At 40.6% G+C, this 20,455-nt stretch overlaps 1 protein-coding gene across 1 annotated transcript in view; it reads right to left on the bottom strand.

Moving 5' to 3' along the window:
• Window positions 1-4,291: 4,291 nt before the first annotated feature.
• Pou6f2 (POU class 6 homeobox 2) overlaps window positions 4,292-20,455 on the bottom strand; it is a 576,195-nt gene continuing 560,031 nt past the window's right edge. The window contains exons 8-9 of the mRNA XM_063276738.1: window positions 5,040-5,196; window positions 4,292-4,441 (exon numbers count right to left, since the gene is read on the bottom strand). Of these exons, the coding sequence (XP_063132808.1) occupies window positions 4,411-4,441; window positions 5,040-5,196 (188 nt within the window). The 3' untranslated portion in view covers window positions 4,292-4,410. The remainder of the gene's footprint in view (window positions 4,442-5,039; window positions 5,197-20,455) is intronic.

Genomic DNA, 20,455 nt, shown 5'->3' with positions numbered 1-20,455 from the left:
AGAACACACCAACTGGTTATCAAATACCACATGTCAACCCTGAAAACATACATACAAGTAACACTACATTAGGATATATGTGCATATACATATACATACATTCATATAACAGTTTGAAGTGGAAACATAAGGGGTTTTTGGAAAGTCAGTTGGATGGTGTTTACCTGGGGCAAACAAGTGAAGGAATGTTTCATTAAAATGGACACAGGTGTGAAAGTAGGCTAAGGCAGATTCATGAGGGAACATTTTGCTGAAGCAGACACAGGAGAGAGGATGTTCTGCTAAAGCAAGCATGTGAAAGGACACGTGGTAAATGATTCTTTGCTAGCAACACACATATACTGGTCTGCTTTACATTGTGCAGTTGAGCTGCATTTGTAGGGATTTCACAGAGAGAAACACACCAAAAAACTTTTGGTGATGTGCTGCAGTTTGTTGCTGCTTCCATGAACTTGGGCTGGTTGGACAAAATTGCTAAGGTAAGACCTATGCTGAGGCAAGACACATTCTGAGGCAAGACACATGCTGAGGCAAGACACATGGAGGATACGTGATGTTTGGAGGGTATAACTAGTACTCTATGGAGTGATGGAGACAGAGCCTGGCTTGCTGGTACAGCTAGTTGTGCAAGGCTTGTGGGTCTTGCATCTTCTCTGATCTTTGCTTCCCTGAGAGAGACACAGCTCTTTCTGTCTCTCCTGGTCCCTCCTGATGACTTGAGCCAAGGCTGAGGCCTGGCTGTCTCTGGTAGGTTATGAAACCACTGTTGCTGTAAAATAAAATACAGGGCTTTCTTTTAACCCGCACTAGATCTGGCACCATAGTGCCCCAAGACATCTATTTGATATTTTCATCTCAGTAAGCATAGTCACCTGCTATGCTCTATCCCATATTACATTGTCAATGGCTACTCTCTGAGCCTGGCAACAATCTCTAGCCATCTAGTTCCCAAGGCAGGTTGCCACCATGCCAGACATACACATCCCAATTCCATGGCAGCCCAGTGTGTCCAGCCACCATACACTCTCTTGAACTCAATTAAATCGCCACATGAAAGAACACACAATGAAATAGCCTCTGATCCAACTGATAAGATGTTATTGCCCACCTAGATACGATACAGTTTGCTCATCTCGACACATAAAATCCTGTACACATCCATTCCTTAAAATTAGTCATTACAACCTGTAAACATGGGGCGAGAAATCTTAACATCCTCCTCCATGTTTGCCTTGGCTGCTCTCTCCTCCCTTGCTCCAGTGTCCTCCTCCTCCTCTCTAAAATGTTTCTCCTGCTCATCCCTCCTTCTCATCCAATGACAGGCCTTGTTCTATCTTGTACCTTCCTTCATCTGCATAATGACATCATCCTACACACCACTCTTGCTAACCCGACTCTACCGAACTGGACTGCTGGTGTATGTATTTGTGAGTGGATCGAGCTACAGCTTCCTACTAACTTGTGAACTTAACTGCCAATTTGCAGACAACACAGATGGGAGTTGCTCCAAAGAACCTTTCTAAACAGATCTACCCCACCCTATCCTTTCTTTACCACTACTTCTGAGGCATGGTGGGCTACAGGGTACGTTAAAGCATTGAAGTACCATCATTAAAAATAGGATTTGAAAAAATTAATACAACAATTAATTTAAGAAGTCATGAAATTGAAAGAGAGCAAGAAGGGTTAGGAAAAGAGAATGGGGAAAATCTAATTTTACTATAATCTCAAAAAAAATTAAAAAAGAAAATGGTTAGTTACTCCCATAATATTCATGCTATGATTGTGTACGTGAACACATCTAGTCAGGCCAGTCATTACTATGGCTTATGGGGAACATTTCTGGTGAGAGGGATCATTATTTTTTCTCCTCGGGTAGTGTGCACAGCACTTTTAAGCAGTATGAAATGAATACTCCTAGGTGAGTACTAGCTTGATTTCTGTGTGTTCTATGACTCATTTGATGTCTTTAGCATCAGGGTCTTACCATTAAGTTCTGGAGAGTAACCAAGGTGCTGACAACAGCCTGGAATGCTTGAAGGGTCTATGGGACCCCCCCCCACTGGCCAATAACTGCCTCTCCATATGTCCTCTACCTTTTCTTTCCACCCCTACTGCAATTTAGCACTTCCTGTTTTGTTATTCCCTTTTAGTCCATTATAGTACTGAGTTCTAACTCCTATTTCTTGAAGCACCCTCTACCCCCTTACTCTTTTCCTGATTTCTATGGTTATTCTATGAGAGAGGCAGGCTGATGCTGTCCTATACTTTCTCAAGGTTTGGTAAATGAGAAACACTATAGAATAGGGAAGCTTTCATTTTAATAAAGGCTTGTCCTTGGAGTCTTGTTCTGGGAGAGTACAGTTAGAAGTGACTGTCAGAAAAAGAACTAAGGACCTGGTGTTATTATCTTCCCATCTTTGCAACTTCTAAAGTCAGAGGTTAATGGGCTAGCCTATGAATTGTAAGTCTTGCCAGGGCATTTTAATGATTAAATGCCAAGCAAAATGCCCTGAAGGCCCATAAGTGTTCTGTTTAAGGAAGATGTGATTAAAAAGACTGATATCAGCCACAGAGACAGATGGTGAATGAACACCTGCTTTGGCATGTGGCCAAAACAAAGGATTCAAGGTCCAAGGGCTCCACTTGGGGAACATCTCATTATCTGAGATCAAAATTTTAAGGATCCAAGATTATCAGTGGCCTATTTGAGTTCCTGATTTGGACAAGCCTAAATAAAAGCATTTTGCTTAAACCATTTAAACTTCAGCCTACTTCCAAGACAATTTTGGTTTTGTATTTTGATATACATGCCTGCTGTATACCACAGGCTTGTCTTGAACTCACAATCCTCTTGTCTCAGCCTCCTGCATGCTGGGCTTATAGGCACAAGGCACTATACTCTTTCCTCTAAGAGATCCTGCCCAGGCCCTTAACAGCACACACATATAAGTACATCCTGAGTAAAGAATTCAAGGTGTTTTGTGGGAGCTTTGATATAACATTCAAGACATGACCAGACAAAAATGAAGTATGACGAAAGTAACATGTGGAAGGAAAGTTTTATTTTAAATTCTTTTTGAATGAAAGCACCTTCTTAAAGCATCCCTAGAATTAAACATTTTTGTCAGTTATTTAGTAAGTGCCTAATTTCTTCTTGCTAGGGGAGAAAAATTACATGGCTATTCTTAAATTATTAAATAATATTTTGATGGGATTGACAAAGTAAGTAGCAAAGTATTGACCAGTCGCCCTGCTTTAGGGGAAGTCTGTTGCAGCTGGGTTTTGTCTTACAAGGTGGAATTGAAGAGAAAAAAGTCATTAACTCCTGTGAACTACATCTTCAGCTCTGATGGGAAGTCACACATAAAGTTCGTTTTCTTTATAAGACAAAGTAGAAAAGCTTACAAACTAATTCCTTCAAGAAATGCCAAAATGAACTGAAAAAAATTAGATTACTGTGCGAAGTTTTGTTGCCTTGGCTTCTGCCTGACAATTTAGTTTGGGGTAAGATTTCATTCAAGCTTTTCTTTATGGGACTACACTGATATCTTTTGTCATGAAGGTCCTCTGTATGCGTCTTGAAATATCTAGAGAGTGAGTCACTGATCTCTATGTTCATTGTCTTCTGTCTTGCATCCTGTAAGGAGGAAACACACAAAGAAAAGCAGGGAAGCAGAAATTAATATTAAAGAGAAATCCCAGCAACGACAGTTTGGGTCAGGGATCTTCCATATTCAGGGTTTGAGAAGACATGATATTTTGTGAGAAAAATTTAACCAAATGGAAATTGTCAACTCTTCTTGGTAATGAAGGTGACCTAAGGGAGTTAGTTGGGTATGAAAGATTCCATTAGCAGGAAGAAGATGGGGTCTTCATGGAATAATTGCCAAGTATCTCCAATGTGTGGGATGATGTCACAGGTGAGGCAGGTCAAATGATAAAATGAGGCCTGTCATGGGATGAGAGGGAGGGATGGGCAGGAGAAAAGTTTGAGGGAAAGGGAGGAGATTGGAACAGAAAGGAGAAAGGGACAGGGGGCTGCAGAAAGCTGTGGCGGAGAGAACATGGAGGCTGATGTTAAGATTCCACTCTGTACCTTTACAGGTTGTTATGAACGTTCTTAAGGGGTGGATGTGTACAGGGCTTTGTATGTTTAGGTGGCCAATTATATCTTATCAATTGGATCAGAGGTTATTGTGTTGTGTGTTCTTTCTTGTGGAGAATTGAATTTGGGAGAGTGTGTGGGACCCCATGGAGTTGAGGTGTGTGTTTCTAGCATGGAAACCTACCTTGGGAACTAGATAGGTAGAGAGATTGCTACCAGACTCAGAGAGAGGCCTTCAGCAGTGTGATATGGGATGGAGCAGAGCGGGTGAGACGCATTGCTGACTGAGATTTAGATATCTATCAGATATCTTGGGGCACCGTAGTGCCGGTCCTAGTTGGGGATAAAAGACAGACCATTTTTATTATAATTTTACAACAACACCAATGTGCTTAGTCCTATAATGTGCCAACTACCTCCAGTGCTGATTATTATACCTATTCTGTCTGGGGGTGGTTATTATCTCAGTTTCAGCTGCCAAGTTGAAAATGAAAGAGATTATCTTAGTGAAAAACCCACCATGACTAAGGCAGATTTTAAAAAAGCATCTAATTGGTTACTTGGAGTTTCAGAGGGTCACTTGATCAGTATAGCAGGAACTATCAAGGTAGGCAGACAGGCAATCGGGAAGAGTGGCTGAGAACTCACACCCCTTCTACAGGTGTGTGGCAGAGAGAAGTAGAGGAGGAAAGGGGAAGGGGACTGGAACCTCATAGTCTACCCTAGTGACACAGGCCCTTCAACAAGGCCAGTATCTGAATTCCTTCTAAACAGTTTACCAACTGGGAACCAAACATTCAAATAAATCAACTTATGGGGGCCATTCTCATTCACAGCATCACAGAAATAAAATAACTTGTTCCCATTTTCTCAGAAAATGAGGGGGTAGGCAGATATGAGAATTGTAAAAACAGTTATCTAGCACACTTACAAGTTTCTTGCAAAAGGATGGGTCGCTCTATTTGAGGGGCCCACAGTGTCAGCACATGAAGAGGAGTCTGTATTCCAAAACTCTGTTCCCTTCTGCACTCTATGCTGCCATTTAAACAGCTCCAAAGGCACTGTCAAGTAGTAATGCATTCTGTAAGCTGGAAGGCGGGGAAGAGAGAAAAACTGGAGCAAACTGGCAGAGGAAGAGGTAAGAGACCCAGATGGCAGACATAGGCTAGGAATGGGCAACCTAGAATGTAGCATGGAAACTGATTGCTTTCACAGCTGGAGAAGCATCTCAGGTGTTCAGCAAGGTGTGTGTATGTGTGTGTGTGTGTGTGTGTGTGTGTGTGTGTGTGTGTGTGTGTGTGTGTGCTCACGTAAAGTGGAATTGTGGCAGCTCTTCTTTATAGTTCTCTAGTGGCCTCTAGTCCCACAGATTTCTGATTATGATCAAGAAGTCGGAGAATAATTAGAGGTCAGTAATCACACAACTTACACAGCTGAGTTGACAGCCATCTGCTGGGGGAGGGGCATCTATCTAAAATAAATAGTGGCAAAGATTAACAAAGATGAAGTTTCATAGACATGCTTGGTGGTTATGGTCTACTGCCTCTCAGTAGATTCAGCTAATCAGGTAGCAGGTCGTTCAAGTGACACATTTGATTAACATAATTCAAATAAGCCAGAGATGCATTGGACATTGCATATGCCAAAGGCTCCTCCATGCTGCTAGCCTTGAAAGTCATGTTCTTCTACCACTTGTGAGAATACTCAAGCTTTTCCTTCTTTGAGGTTATTTAATGAGGCTTTTGATCATTGGTGATTGATGATCATAGCAGTCTCCTCAATCTTCACTTGGGAATAGAATTCAGACACTGTGCCCTTAATTCTATATGAAACTTTCTTTATGCTTAGGTGGGCGGAGGCTAGTTTTTTATGCTTAGGTGGGCAGAGTATTGACAGTTCTCATCCCATTGCTCAGAAGACTTACTTTGATTCTCTTCTAATTATAGCATGTTTGCAACATGTCAAACAATGAATGTGATTATTATTTGAATGAAGAATACTTGTGCTTCACGTAGGTTTGATACACCCCTCTTCCTAGTTTGCTGGCAGACTGAGGAAGCTCATACAGTATAGGAGAGAGATTTACTTGTTCCATTTTACATTAGTATACACTTTTTAAAGAGTGAAGATTCATATAATAATGTTCTATAGTCATCTTAAATGATATCACAATATTCTAATTACACTGCAAGGTCATCAATTCAGGTACTAGAAGAGCTTAAACCTCAGTACTACATATCTGTTGGACTGGGCCTGGTGGAGGATTTTCTTTGGTTTTGGCATCTACTTTCTTCACTAAGGTCCTTTTTTTCCTTGAATGTGGAATATTGGTCACACATGTGCTGTGGTTTGGAGGGAGCCATTAAGCTGGGATAACATGGCACCCTCTGGGTCTATAGCAGTGTCCACACAATAAATTTGAAGCTTTTTTTCTAAATGCAGGGTTTAAGATGATCTACCACTATCTCAATTAATTCAGAGTAAAGATTCAGGCTCAGTGCCGGATCCTCTCCTCCCAGGCTAGTTTCTGCCGTCTGTGAGCCAAGTGGCTGTTGTTATTGTCTTTAGTATTTGCAGGGAGAAGATGTTCCAGACAAGAGGTGAACTTTACCTTGGTAATTTCTGGCAAAATGAATGTAAATATCCAGTGTTGTGACCTCTCCAGTTCTATGCATCTCACATATTTGACATTGTTTTTTAGCCCTGGTACATCAGCAAGTAGATGAAAGTGTTCTTTTATTCATGGGGAGAAGAGGTTTGTGTCTTCGTGGGTAGAGGGAAGGTAGGACCAGCCAGTGAAAGGTGTCTATGCATGTTCAGATTGTTAATATGCTAATGGCTTTTATCTGATTTTAATTTCCCTTCCATTTCTATAATGCCAAGGGCTTTGCCAAAATGTCTTGCCAAAAATTTGAGAATCTTGGTATTTGAAGACAATGCCTTTGGGCTAGATAGAGTAGCTTAGTGGTTGATCACATGCTTAGCATGTCTGAGGCTCTAGGTTCCATACCCAGGACTGGGGTGTGTGTGTGTGTGTGTGTGTGTGTGTGTGTGTGTGTGTGTGTGTGTGGTGTTTAAAGCAACTCCTTTTCTTTGCATTAGTCTTTTAATGATGAGATCATCAAGAGAGGCATGTATCATTTATGGAAGGGGGCTAGATTGGTAGAGAACAGAGAAAAAAAGGGAGACCAAGCTGTGTAGGTGAGCTCTAGTGTTCACAAGATTTGCTGTGTCTGTGAAGAAAGAGTAAAGCCACTTTCCTTCAAGGAACCTGGTAGACTTGGGCACCAAGGTTATTGGTTGTGACAACTATAGAAAGAAGTCAAAAGAGTGTCCCTGAGTACTTGCTTTCTCAAAGCTCCAGTACCCTTTGTTATTACCATGGAGATGGAGAAACATCCCTAATGATTGATAGCCCCAGAATCAGTTTTAATTGGATTGAAAGACATAAAACAGTGACTTGTATCAAAGTCTGGAGCATTAAATGCATCCTTGCTGTGAATCAATCAATCACATAAGTCAGGAAGGCCCTGAGACCATACCAGCTCAGATGAAGAGATGGTACTTGCTTTTTTGTCAAAGTTCTTAGTTGAAGAAACCTGAAAAAAAAAGAGTGTGAAGAGGGCTACGTTATATATGACAACAAGATTACATTGTCATTAATATTGCAAGTCAGTGCTTTGAGGGGAACAGTCTTTGTTTTATTTTAAGATTTTTAGCAGGGTTTATCCAAGGGCTTAGAACACTCAGGAGAGTCGGACCTTCCAGACAAATGCATTTGCCTTGATGAAACACATTTGTGATCACTCTCCAGCAATGGCCTAGAGACTACTCCCAATTCACATTGGACTTCAAAAAATATTTTTTTTTATCCTGTTTTGAAAATGGACCATGTTTGGGGCACTAATTCACATAGCTACCACACCCACTCTCTGCCCAGAAAGTGAGGAGAATGAATGGGTCAACCAGCTGACATATTTCCATCCAATTTCAAGGGTAGAATGTGTTCATTTTCTGACTAATGGCATGTCATTTTGCAGAAGCCTTTGGTCGCGAATTAATCCTGGAATCAAAACAGATTTTCCGAGGAGCAATCTTCCATCAAGTATTGATTTTTTTACACTCACGGAGTCTGTACTCCCTAATTTAACCTGACAATGATTCTGCACAATGGCCTGGGAGCACCTTGGCAGCTCACTGAAGGAACTTTTACTGTCTTTTCTTTCTGCAAAGTGGAAGGAAAAAAAAACCACACCAGCTAGCCCACTCGGTCACTGGGGGGCACTTAGGACTGGATTCTTTACTTCTGGTGATTTGGAGTGGGCAGTGCTGCCTTCTAACTTTTAAAGCAGTGCTCTGAGGAACAGCTTTGGCTTGCAGAGAGTCTATTCCAAGGAACATATTTTTTTAAGCTGCCAATATTTTACGCGATACATTCTGTAATATATCGTTCAGTCATGGCCGATGCTCTCAAATGATGTCATCTTATTGTGTTCACCAAACTCAAGAAAACTGGAAATGTTTCTGAAGTGTTTGTCTCTGAATTTCAATAAACTGTTGGGTTTTTTCCTTTTTGTTTTCTTATCTCAAAGTCACTTTGGATTCCTCCATTTCTCATATCCTATCTGATCTGTATGAATTCAAGATATATTCTTGGGAAAGTCTTTGGATGACTAATTAAGACATAATTCCCCATTTGAAGGAGCTTAGGGTTAAGAAAGCTTAGAGGAGGAAAAGAAGCATATTCTAAGGAAAGAAAATATGACTTGTATACACAAACACACACACACACATACACACACACAATTATTTTCTATTAAAAACAAAAGCAGGGTGACTTTATTGGCACCACAGTATAAACTGTGGAAGACGTGGACATGGAGCAGTGGGAAGGTAAGGACTGACAGTTAAGATAATGCCTGCTTGGAAATGAGATCGGATACATCTTCATAGAGAAAAGATGTTTGAGCTGGACCTCAAATGATGTGTCAGAGACCATTTCTAAATGCTCATTGAATGTCTACATACGTCTCTATACTTCCCAGCTTCCTTTGTAAATGGGTTGAGATTGTGGAACCAGTTCTGGCCAAGGGAGTGGAACCTGAAGAGGAGGTTTTATTCTCACATTTTTCTCTTACACCCGGAGTAGTAGAAGAGTGCTTATTGGACCTTTCATGAACAAACATAAACTCTTACCTTATAAAACTTTGAAGAAATTTAGGTTATTTTTTTAATTATGCCATAGGTTAGAAAAGACTACTGGCAGATACAATTTCTTAATAAAGAAGACACTAAAATTCAGAGTGATATACTCTAAAAGGCTGGTTAATAGACAAGGATTTTGATGGACCCAGGAGTCTGGGCTCATAGCAAGTCAGTGGAGCCTGGGGATCATTAATGCAGAAGCCATTTGGATGTCCCTATAACAGAGCAACAGTGGATCCTAGTTCTACCTTCCCAGTATTGTTGACCTGATGATCTCATGAAACATGGCATGCAATTGGTCATGCCTCTGATCCCCTTTTCCTTTCTCACCCACTGGTTTGCAGCAAGCTGTTATGAAATGATAGCATTAGGCCAATTATACTTCTTAACCAAATCAAAACAATAGTTGGACCAACTCATGCAATCTTCATAAACATTAGCTTTTTCAGTGCAGAGTGGTAATTAAATTAAATAGGAAGATTTATGTAATTAAATTAGTGCAGTGTTGGCCTTTGATAGTCTTAATAACTGTTAATGAAATTTCTAACCTTGTGTTTCCATTACTATTCAGAATGTATTTGTTCCACAGAGAAAGTTACCCTTGTTTATGATTTAAAAAAGAAAAAGAAAATTTGTTAAATTATTTCAGGTCACAGAAATTTGTCCTGTTGGAAAGTGTAAGGTCCAGAGCATTGATCAATCCATAGCAGATGCTGATTAACAACTCATTAACTTCTTTCATTCTTCTGTCATCAAAGCAAGGAGCCTATTTCCATGTTATAGCTTGAATATGAGTGCTGCTCAGACCCATGTTTTAAGCAATGCTGTTTTCAGGGTTTGGACAACTTTAGGAGGCCACCTGGAAGTGGCAGGGTTACCTTGTCCCTGGACCCTTCCTGCCCCCTTAGCCACATGATTCTGCCACCAGGATGTCCTGTCCAAGAACATCATGGGATCATGAAATGTATTCTTCGAAACCCTTCAAGCTATTCATTCTCACTGTTTTGCTCACAATGAATAAAAGTAACTAAAATACGTGGTCCCACAAAGAAGCATTAAAGTGCCATTTTATGTTTGCTGTGTTTTGGAAATTAGAAATACCATACATCAAATGACATTCACATTTGTTAAGAGATGCCTGTTTTCATGGCTTTGTGCTTCTAGGCTGAGAGTCAACCACCATGCTTGCCTCTGAGGAGAGCTGTAATGAAGCTGCAACCATAATGCCTGGTTCCTCTGTACTTTAAAGTTTCAGTATAACAACAAATGTTCAGATAACAAGAATCGATCTGAGATCACCTGAACATGTCAGCGGCACAGCTAAACTGTGAAGTGTTACACCTGGTCACATGTAATCCAAAGCTTGAAATTGGTGATTAAAATAGCAGATTCCAGCACCTGTACACAGAAAGCATTTTAGGGGGAGTTCTTTGCTTTTTCTTTCTGAAAATGGAAGAAAACTCCTGGTCAATTGAAGTGGCTCCAATTTTGTCTTCTTGCCCATCAAAGTGTGCCGCACATCCGTGAACCTAGTGGAGCTAAGAGGCTCCACTCTCATTTGCAAGAGCAATGGAGATATCACAGTTGCCATCAATATACCAGTGATTCCACTGTACAGAAACAGACTTTTACTGGAGTGAAACCAACTCCTGATTTTTCAAGGTACAGACATTCCACTGTGTTCAAGGTTGGGACTAAATTTTGGAACCAGCTTTTCTAACATCAAGAACAGCCAGCCATCCCTTAAAATCCACAGAGTAGGAGAGTTTGTATTTGCTAACCTGAAAAAAAGCATTATGTGGCTGGGCCTCATGTTTATACATTTTGCATTTGTGACTTCATGGAGCTGTGGATGAAAACTAGTTGGAGAAAACAAAACAATACTAAACTAGTATTGAGCATGGCCAGGCATTTTTCTTGTCATTATGTCTAAACAAAATAGTATAACAGCTGTTTATGTTGTATTTACATTGTATTAGAGTGACGTGGAGATGCTTTGGCATACATATCTTACATGAGAAGATATTTGTATAAAGGCCTGAACCACTGCAGATTTGGATATCCACAAGGAGCCTAGAACCACATACCAATAGACGACAAGGAAGGCTGCACTCAGATACATTTAAAAGGCCAAAAAAAAAAAATAAGAGCAACAATAATTACCACTACAACATCACCACCCTTCAAAACAAAAGCCTGTGATTGGGTCTTCAGTTATTGTGAAATGGGAAAAATTGCTTCAGTTTATTTCTGGTCAGGTCTTTTCTGTGGCTGAAGAGAATCTGGGCTGGTTTGTCTTTCCTGTTTGGGCATTTATAACACACACTGAGTTTAAAACACAGAACTCCTAACTTTTCTATATCTAAATATTTCTATCAAGTATTTCCCTGTAAATTAGTAAAAAGAGAAAAAATGACACTGTGAAAAAAATGTAGTTTCAGCTGGATGGTATATATCTTTCTCTTTTATTTTTAGCAACGGTCTTATGTTTTTATCATATTTTAAGGATAATGCTAATTTGACATATTAGAGGAATAAATTAGTACATTTTAAAAGAATCAATAAGAAATGTTTATTATATATTTTTATCTATATTATCAGCTTAGTAAGCAAAGAAATTTGGTTGGTAATTAGAAAAATTCTATACTGAGCTAATTCAGATTTTGTGTGTGCGTGCACGCGTGTGTGTGTGTGTGTGTGTGCGCATGTGTGTGTGTTTTAGTATATTTTTTTTACACATTTCCTTTCTTTTTCAATGATTCAGTTTGTTGACAACTTTATACACGTATACATTACATTTTGCTTACTCTCACCCTGTTTTTTTCTTTCTCACTCACACCCCCTTGGCATCCTTACCCCCACCTTCATACTAAACCTTTCCCCACATTCACGCCAGGACCATCTGTGTGACTACAGGTTTGGAAGTATCTACTAGAGGAGAGTAGTGGGCTCACTGTTGGGTGAAGACAATGACATATCCATCAGAACCTACCAGTATCCAGTCATCAGAGAAAGAGTGGAGCTCCGTGAACCCCTCCTTCACACAGGACTGTGTTGACAAGCCCTGTCCCACGTAGGGCAGTGCAGATAAGCTCAGCTGTTAGATCATGTTTGTTGATTGTGTCATGCTTTGAATATAGCACTTCACAGCCCTTCTCTCTGGCTTTTCTATACTTTCTGCTCCCCTCCTCTGAAATATTCCTGAGCGGGTGGTGGAATACATGTCCTGTTTATTATGGCCTGCACACTTGACAGCCATATTCTTAGCACCCTGAACACCCACAAGTCTCTGCCTTCACTGAAGTTCACTGTCCAGTGGGGTCTTGCAGGGTGGGGTGGTGCATTTCGATTTTTATTTTGTCAGAGGAATGAGGAGTCAGTTCACAGAAGATATTAGAGAAAATTAAAGCTCCTTAGTGCAGATTTGATTTGTAGAGAATAGAAGGAAGCATCAGAAATTTCCGTTTTATTCTGATCTGGCTATTTACTTATTTTTAAGTTGTAGACAATGATTATTTAAAATGAGAATATTTAAAACAATGCATAAAATATGCAGTCATAGAATAGTAAATAATATTAAATTTCTTTTGCTAAGGTCTGTATCAGAACCATGGGAAATGGTACCAGAAATAAACTTGAAAATAAGATAAGACTAATACAATGTGTAGTCTTCAATCAATATGTATACAGCCCCACAATAACCACATAATAGAGCACTGGCAATTGGCATGTCCCAAAAGGATTTGGTATTCTGGCTAATCAAATACATTTTCCTAACAAAATTTGGTTGACTGTAACAAAATGTCTGATATGCAGTGTGAAAATAAGAACCTCAGACGTTAGAAAGAAATCATCTTTGTGGATTTAATTGCCATTGACAAAAAAGGCCATTGGGCTGGAAGGGTAATCATTGTTCAGTCAAAAAGCATTATATAGTTTGAAATTATGGAAGAAAGTCTATTAAGTTTATACAGCTGGAAAATGAAATCTAATAAAAAATATTTAATTTTTAAATAACTATTTTATTTTTTGGCCAGTGACCTTTTTTATTGTACATGTATGACTAAGTATTACATGTCTATGCCAGGTAGAAATGTCAATTTATAAATTAACAGAAAAAATATATTTGCCATGATCTGAGAGGAGTCCTGGTTCATCTGACTTACAGTCTTGGGAAGGCCATTTCCTGGGTGACATGTTTTTCCAGCCATTTCCTTGTAAGGGGATTCAGGCGTGCCCACCCAAGACACAGCCCTCTCTTAGATGAGATGGTATCCTTTCCTGTGCTGAGCTTCTAATCAGGTTAGGTTCCTGGAGCTTCTTTTTTGTCTCTTTTCCTTGATACTTCTTGGCATCTCCCTGACTCTGTCATATTCTTTGAGCCCATAGCTCTCGGTCCTCATGGTCTACGGTAGGCGGGGCTTTTCTGGAGAGAAACATGGTGAACAAGTATAATGCGGCTGGCAAAATGGCTCATGGAAAAGCCTAATGACCCAAGTCCAATCCCTGGGATGCAAGTAAAGGCAAGAGAGAACACGTCACAAAGTGGCACACATATGTTCTGCAGCGGTTTCCTCTGGGATAAAACAATTCATATTGGAGGGAAGCTTGTTAAGACTCAGGATGTTCTTAAAGTAGGGAAAACATTTCTTCATGCAAGGAAGCACATTAAAACTCAGGAATAAAATAACTCATTGTTGTCATGAAGTACTTGAAACTGTCCAGATTCACTAAGCCCTTCTCTCCCCAAGGTTATTTAGATAGTAAGAACTACTAAGAGATACTCACAGACATGGTAAGTTGCCTGGAAGAAGCTCAGAGAAAAGGCCTAGAAGAGGTAATCTAAAACCTGTTAGTCTTCCTGCAAGCTGTGCAGTGAGCTGCATGTTTCCAAATTTCATGATCCACTGCCCATACTAGCTTTTAGTGAAACAGCTATCTTTGAGTCATTTTACTGCAAGAACCTCTCACTGATATTCTGTACATAACACCAATAAACTTATTGGTTCACCAGTTAGTAACCTTATTTTGGTGTGTTGTTTGTTTTCTATCTTGGTTAAGTGAATATTTATTTCCCCAAGAATGACACACAACATGTGCCACGACACACACACACACACACACACACACACACACACACACACCCATACCCATACATCTGCTCATACACAAATAATATATGAATAGATGATTTTAAAATGTAAATGTTGATACAGACTGTACTAACAAAGGTTCTCTAGAGTAACAGGAATCATAGAATGGATCTCTGATTATAGAAAGATTTGTTAGAGTAACTTACAGGCTGTGGTCCAGCTAAACCAACAGTGGCTGGCTATGAATGGAAAGGCCAAGAATCTACAAGTCTCTCACTCCACAAAGTTGTATGTCTCAGCTAGTCTTCAGTTTATGCTAGAATCCCAAAGAAATAGGCTCTAATGCCTGTGAAGGAGTGACTTGCTAGTGAGGTAGAGCAAGTAGGCAAAGAATGAAAGATTTCTTCTTTCATATCCTTATATAGGTTTCTAGCAGAAGGCATGGCCTAAATTAGAGGTGGATTTTCCCAGCTCAAAAGATCTAGATTAAAGGTGTGTCTTTCCACCTCAAAGATTGAGTTTAGAATTAGATGTTCCCACTTCAAATTAAGTAAAAATCCCTCATAGGTGTGGTCTCCCTTTTTGGGTTTTAGTTAATTCCAGATATAGTCCAGTTGACAACCAAGAATAGCTCTCACACAGACACAGTCTGGATTTGATTCATTTCCCATAGGCTCTGGATGAGCCAGGAGTTTTATAATCCATGCTCGTGCATTTGAATGAAGTCCTTACTCTTACAGTCTGTTTGGGCTTCTATAACAAACACCCATGCCTATAAAAGACAAATTATTCTTTACTATTCTGAGATGAGTCAAATTCAAGTGTCAGATTTAGTGTCAAGATGAGCAGATTCAGTATCTAGTAAGGGCTGCTCTTCAATTCTGAGATAGGCCCCATTGTTGCATGTTCATGTAGTGAACCCGGCAAACACTTCCTGATGCCTGTTTTATTAGGACAATAATCTAATTCATGGGGGCTATGCTGTCATTCCTAGGACAGTGACACAAGTCAAGAATTTATCCCAAAATATAGTGCCAGATATGTGGTGTGTGCTTATAACTGAATCACTCAGCAGGGAGATGGAGACTCTGTCTCAATTAAAGTAAAAGAAAAAAAACCAACAAAGGCTCAAGATGAGTAATGAAATCTGGAGAACATATATTTCATGGCCTTTATTTTCTCTGTGAAGTGGAATACAAATTTAATGTCTAGAGGCAAGGAGAAGATGAAAAAAAGTATAAACCAGATTATACTAGCTCAGCATCTCCTTTTATACTTGGTTCACCACCCCTTCAAAAATCCTTCTAGCATTTCAGGAGTCTCCAGTGTCTTTTGTCTACTCAGGGACACACCATAAATTGTGTTACCTCTCTGTCAATCTCCCCATCATGGCACAGGGTGTCATTTTTCCTACAATGACTCTACTACATGATTGAACCTTTTTTTTAACCCTCTACAATTCACTGTTCTTTCTTCTTGCCACTTCCTGATGGAGGCTCCCCTCAGTGAACTGTCAGCAGTATAACATAACTGTGATATCTAGACTTTGATGAGCTTCAGTATGAAGAGAAACAGTTCTACCAGTGTTTACCCCAGCTACCCTCTCTTGTACACAGACAAGCATGCAGGACTGGATTAGGTATGTCCACATGGTCTTCTCAAGATCCTAATGCTCCTTCTCTTTGTTCAACATTACCACTGCTTTACAAGAGTTTTGTTTTGAAGAGGTCTGTAGATTCCATTGCTTCCTTAGAGGGTGGTCTAAACTCCAACATATAGACAGACTGGATTACAATAGCAGCCAGCTAAACAACTAAAGTTGGCTCCCTGAACTTTGCATTGTAATTTAAAAAAAAACTGAAATTTTAAACAATTTTTTATAATTGCCTTGAGAATGAAAGATGTAACATACCAGAAAAATGCACAAAACTTCTGAACTCTACTCATTTATTCATAGAGACTGAAGACTGATTCAGATGGCAACTATCCCACAGCATTGATATGAATTTATTCAGTACCAGTACTGGGACGCTCAGGAAGAAGGGATGTCTGAATTGAGTCAGGGTTGACCATGAGCAGGGCAGGGGAAGCAGCCTTCTTTACTGACAAGTCAAGAGCCAATTGAGGAAGAGGCCTTTAACATCAGAACCTCCCCTTACAATAGGGAGCTTAGCTTCACCTTTTCCTAGAAAGCTCATCTGAAGGGAAAATTCTTCTAAGCTTCTTTCTGCAAACCTACTTTCTGCACAGCATCTAACAGGCTGGACTCCAGGTTCATGAGGAGTAGAAAGGGTAAGAAATGGCTCTTTCCAACACAGAGAAACTCACTTCACAAGTTTCTGAAGAGTATTGAGCTAAGGCTTTTAACTGCTAGCAATCTATCTGTTTAACTGGTCAGGTTCTAACCTACACTGAACCCAAACTGTCACTTTGAGGGTTGGAGCCCCACTTTGTTGAGCTGGCAAGCCTAATGACCTAAGTTCAAGCCCTGGGATTGCCATGGGAGGAGAGAACTGACTTCTGTAAGTTGTTTTCTGATTTCCACATATATGCCACATTATGACTTCATAAGTAAATGTCAAATATCAAGACAAACCAAAAGGGAAGAGACCCACATTTGGTCAAAGCTACATGCTCTATGTGAAATAGCTCTTGGCATGCTGCCTTGGCTCCCTGAACTGTAGTCTAGAACTTCCTTCCTAGTATGTTTCTCATTCGGACATGCTTCAAAGATTGCTCCTAGGTGGGAAACAAAGGGGTGGGGAATTGTGTCTTGTGAAGCTTGCACACTTTTCAGAAGTCACTTCATTAACCAGAAACCTAGGTGGCCATGTGAACGGACCTTGGAATATTTCCTGATCATTTTCCCAAATGGCCCAAAGGGGCATGGTCTGGGTGGACGTGATTCCATCAGTTAGAAAGTATGTGAATAAAAGGCAAGTTTTGTATTTCTCTAATTCAAAATAACAATGAAGCCTGAAGCTGCCCTTTCCTTCTACATTCTACTCCCATTATTGTCTATGAGCATGCTCAGTTCATGCCTGCTGGTGACAGCCCCGCCTTGGACTTAATTGCTGATTAGTTTAACCCCATGGATGCAGAGACTAATACCTATAATGAGTGTGTTCACACAACATATTTCTTTCCATTTTATCTCACGTGTGTCCACAAGTGCATATATAATATCTAGTGCTTCTCCATCTCTCTGTTTCCTGGTTGTGGACGTCGTGTTACCAGCTGCTTTCAGCTTCTGCTGCCTTGACTTCACCCCCGTGATGGACTTCTACACTTTTCTGTTAAGTTGTCCTTGTCAGGCTTTTTTTAATCACAGCAATAGAACTTTCATTATGTGATTAGTGTGTCTGTAACAATTTCCAGAGCCTTTATCTGGCAGGAGGAACAAAGATGACACTTTTTCCCACTGGGGACTCTTTTTATTTAACTTTTTATTGATTCATTGTGAATTTCACATCATGCATCCCAATCCCAATTCCACTCATCTCCCAATTCCCTTCATACCTGTCCTCTGCCCTTGCAACCTCCCTGCAAAAGAAAAGAAGGAGAAGGAGGTGAAGGAGAAGAAGGGAAGAAGAAAGAGGAGGAGGGGAGCAAAAGGAGAAGGAGGAGATGAAGGGGATGAAGGAGAAGGAGAAGAAGAAGATATTGTCACTATGGAAGCTGTAGTGTGTCACAGTGTGTCCCACAGTACCCTTTTGTCCACACTGCTTTACTTGCAAATGTTCATTGCAACGAGTCATTGGTTTGGCTTGAGGCCTCTAGTTTCTGCTACTCTATCTATACTGGATCCTCACTGGGTCCTCTTGGATATCCTATTGTTGCCCTGTGTCATGGAGATCCTACAGCTTTGGATCTGAAGGCCCCTTCGTATGCTCCAGTTGTTTATAAATTGGTAGATGTTGGGGTAGGACCAACTCAGAGCCCTGGATCTGGGCCTTGCTGGTAGCTGAGTTAGTTGGTCAGCCCTTTAGTTCTCTGGCACCCATACCACTAGGGCGTGCTCCCCAGCACTGACAGGACTAACTTATCTAGTGTCACAGCTGACAAGGGGCAGAACTAGCTCTCCTGCTCTCCTGCCCAGGGCTGACTCACCTGTAACCCTCCCCACCAGGGCCAGCTCTGCTTTCAAGATACACTAGGGAATCTTGATGCCCAGAAACACAAACAGTTACAGGCACAAAAAACTCCAAGAAGATCTTGTCTCCAGTCAAAATGTCAGACATAGAATCTTGGTGATGTGGACAAATTGCTGCGAATGGCAGGGACTTGCACTTTTACCATCACAGAATGAAAGTCATAGATTGATTCACTCGATATTTTCTACTTGATGGGATCTGGATGCATTGTGGAGAAATTTTTAGTTTGGCTTAACTGAAGTATGAAGATTCATGCTAAGGTACTGTGGCATCATCCCGTGGGCGGGAATCCTGGACTGAACAATAAAAAGGAATAAAATAGAGAAAACCAGAGTTGAGTGCCAGCATTCATTGTTCTGCCTCCTTTGACTGCAAATACAAAGTGATAAGCCACCTCACACTCTGCCATGATGCCTCCCACACCATGATAAACTGTGAAAGGACTCAGATGCAGACTCAAGGAGTTCACTTAAATGGATTTTAGAGGCAGTTAGAATTTTAGTAAAAGTATTATTAACACCATGGATGGACAGACAGGCAGGCAGACAGCGGCACAGCAGGGCCTCTGAAGAGAACTAAGGCCAGAACATAGACAGCATAGTGAGAGTTCAGAAGCGAGGGAAAAGGGCCAATACGGCAGAGTCGGTCTTCCTTCTGTCCTTAATTCCATAGGAGTCTGGGAAGGCCCGGGGATGGAACTGTGCAACCAGAAATGCCTGTTTTGATGTAGACTTATATCCTGCAGGTAAAAACCTGCTTCATGGAAATCTATTGGGTAGAGAATCATAGGTGGTGTCTCAGCAGGAGCCTGGTGATACCTGTGGAAGGGCAGGGTCTGCAGCAGGCACTAAGGCCTCAGCAGGAGCCAGCTCTGGGCTCCGGTGTTACAGTCTGCCCTTAGCGTGAGCCAAAATGACTCCTGCTTATGTTGCTTTTGTCAGGTATTTTGATGCATCCATAAGAAAAGTAATTGAAATATAGTACCCAAATATGTAAGTGGGGCCATCTGTGGGCAGTTGAGGGGCTTTGCATTTGTAGGTGTTAGATTTACAGCATCGTTAGCCTCAGGCTGGGCACAGGACGCTATTATCTGATTCTGAGATACATTCTTAGATGTTTTTTTCATCAATAGGAAATGTTAGCTCAGACTTCAAAGTTGAAAATTGTGTTTTAGTTAGTGTTCTATTACTGGGAAGAGACCAGAGAAATTCTTATAAAAAGGAAACATTTAATTGAGGAGTTACAGTTTCATAGGCTTAGTCCATTACCATCATAACAGGGAGCATGACAGCGGGCAGGCAGGCCCTGGGCCAGTAACTGAGAGCTACATCAGATGGACTTTTCATGCCTCAAAGCCCATCCCCAGTGACACTCTTCGTTCAACAAGGCTGCTTCTAGTCCTTGTAATCCTTTCAAATAGTGCCTTGTGACTTAAGCATTCAAATATATGAGCCAGTGGGTGCCATTCTTATTCAAATCACCACATTCCACTCTCTGGTCCCTATAGGCTTGTAGCTATTTCATAATGCAAACATGTATGTAACACAAATTCTAAAGTTCCCATAATCTATCACAGTCTCAACACTATTTAAAACTCCAATTTTTTTTTCTGAGACTCAAGGCAATCTCTTAGCTGCTATCAATGTAAAATCAAAATCTAGAAGCTGATCACATACTTCCAACAGACAGTGATACGTAATATATATTGCCATTCCAAAAGAGAAGAAAAGGAGCAGAGCGAGGAAATACTGGACCAAAGCAAAACCGAAAACCAGCAGGGCCATCTCCAAACTCTGCATCTCCATGTCTGAGGTCAAAGTGCTCTTCTGCTCTCCAACTCCTTTCAGCTTTGTTGACCACAACTTTCTCTTGGGCTGGTTTCATACCAGGCCTGC

This window comes from Rattus norvegicus, chromosome 17, assembly GCF_036323735.1.
Source record: "Rattus norvegicus strain BN/NHsdMcwi chromosome 17, GRCr8, whole genome shotgun sequence".
Lineage (NCBI taxonomy): Eukaryota > Metazoa > Chordata > Mammalia > Rodentia > Muridae > Rattus > Rattus norvegicus.
The sequence above is the reverse complement of the archived record's forward strand: the minus strand, read 5'-3'. Positions and strand labels throughout refer to the sequence as shown.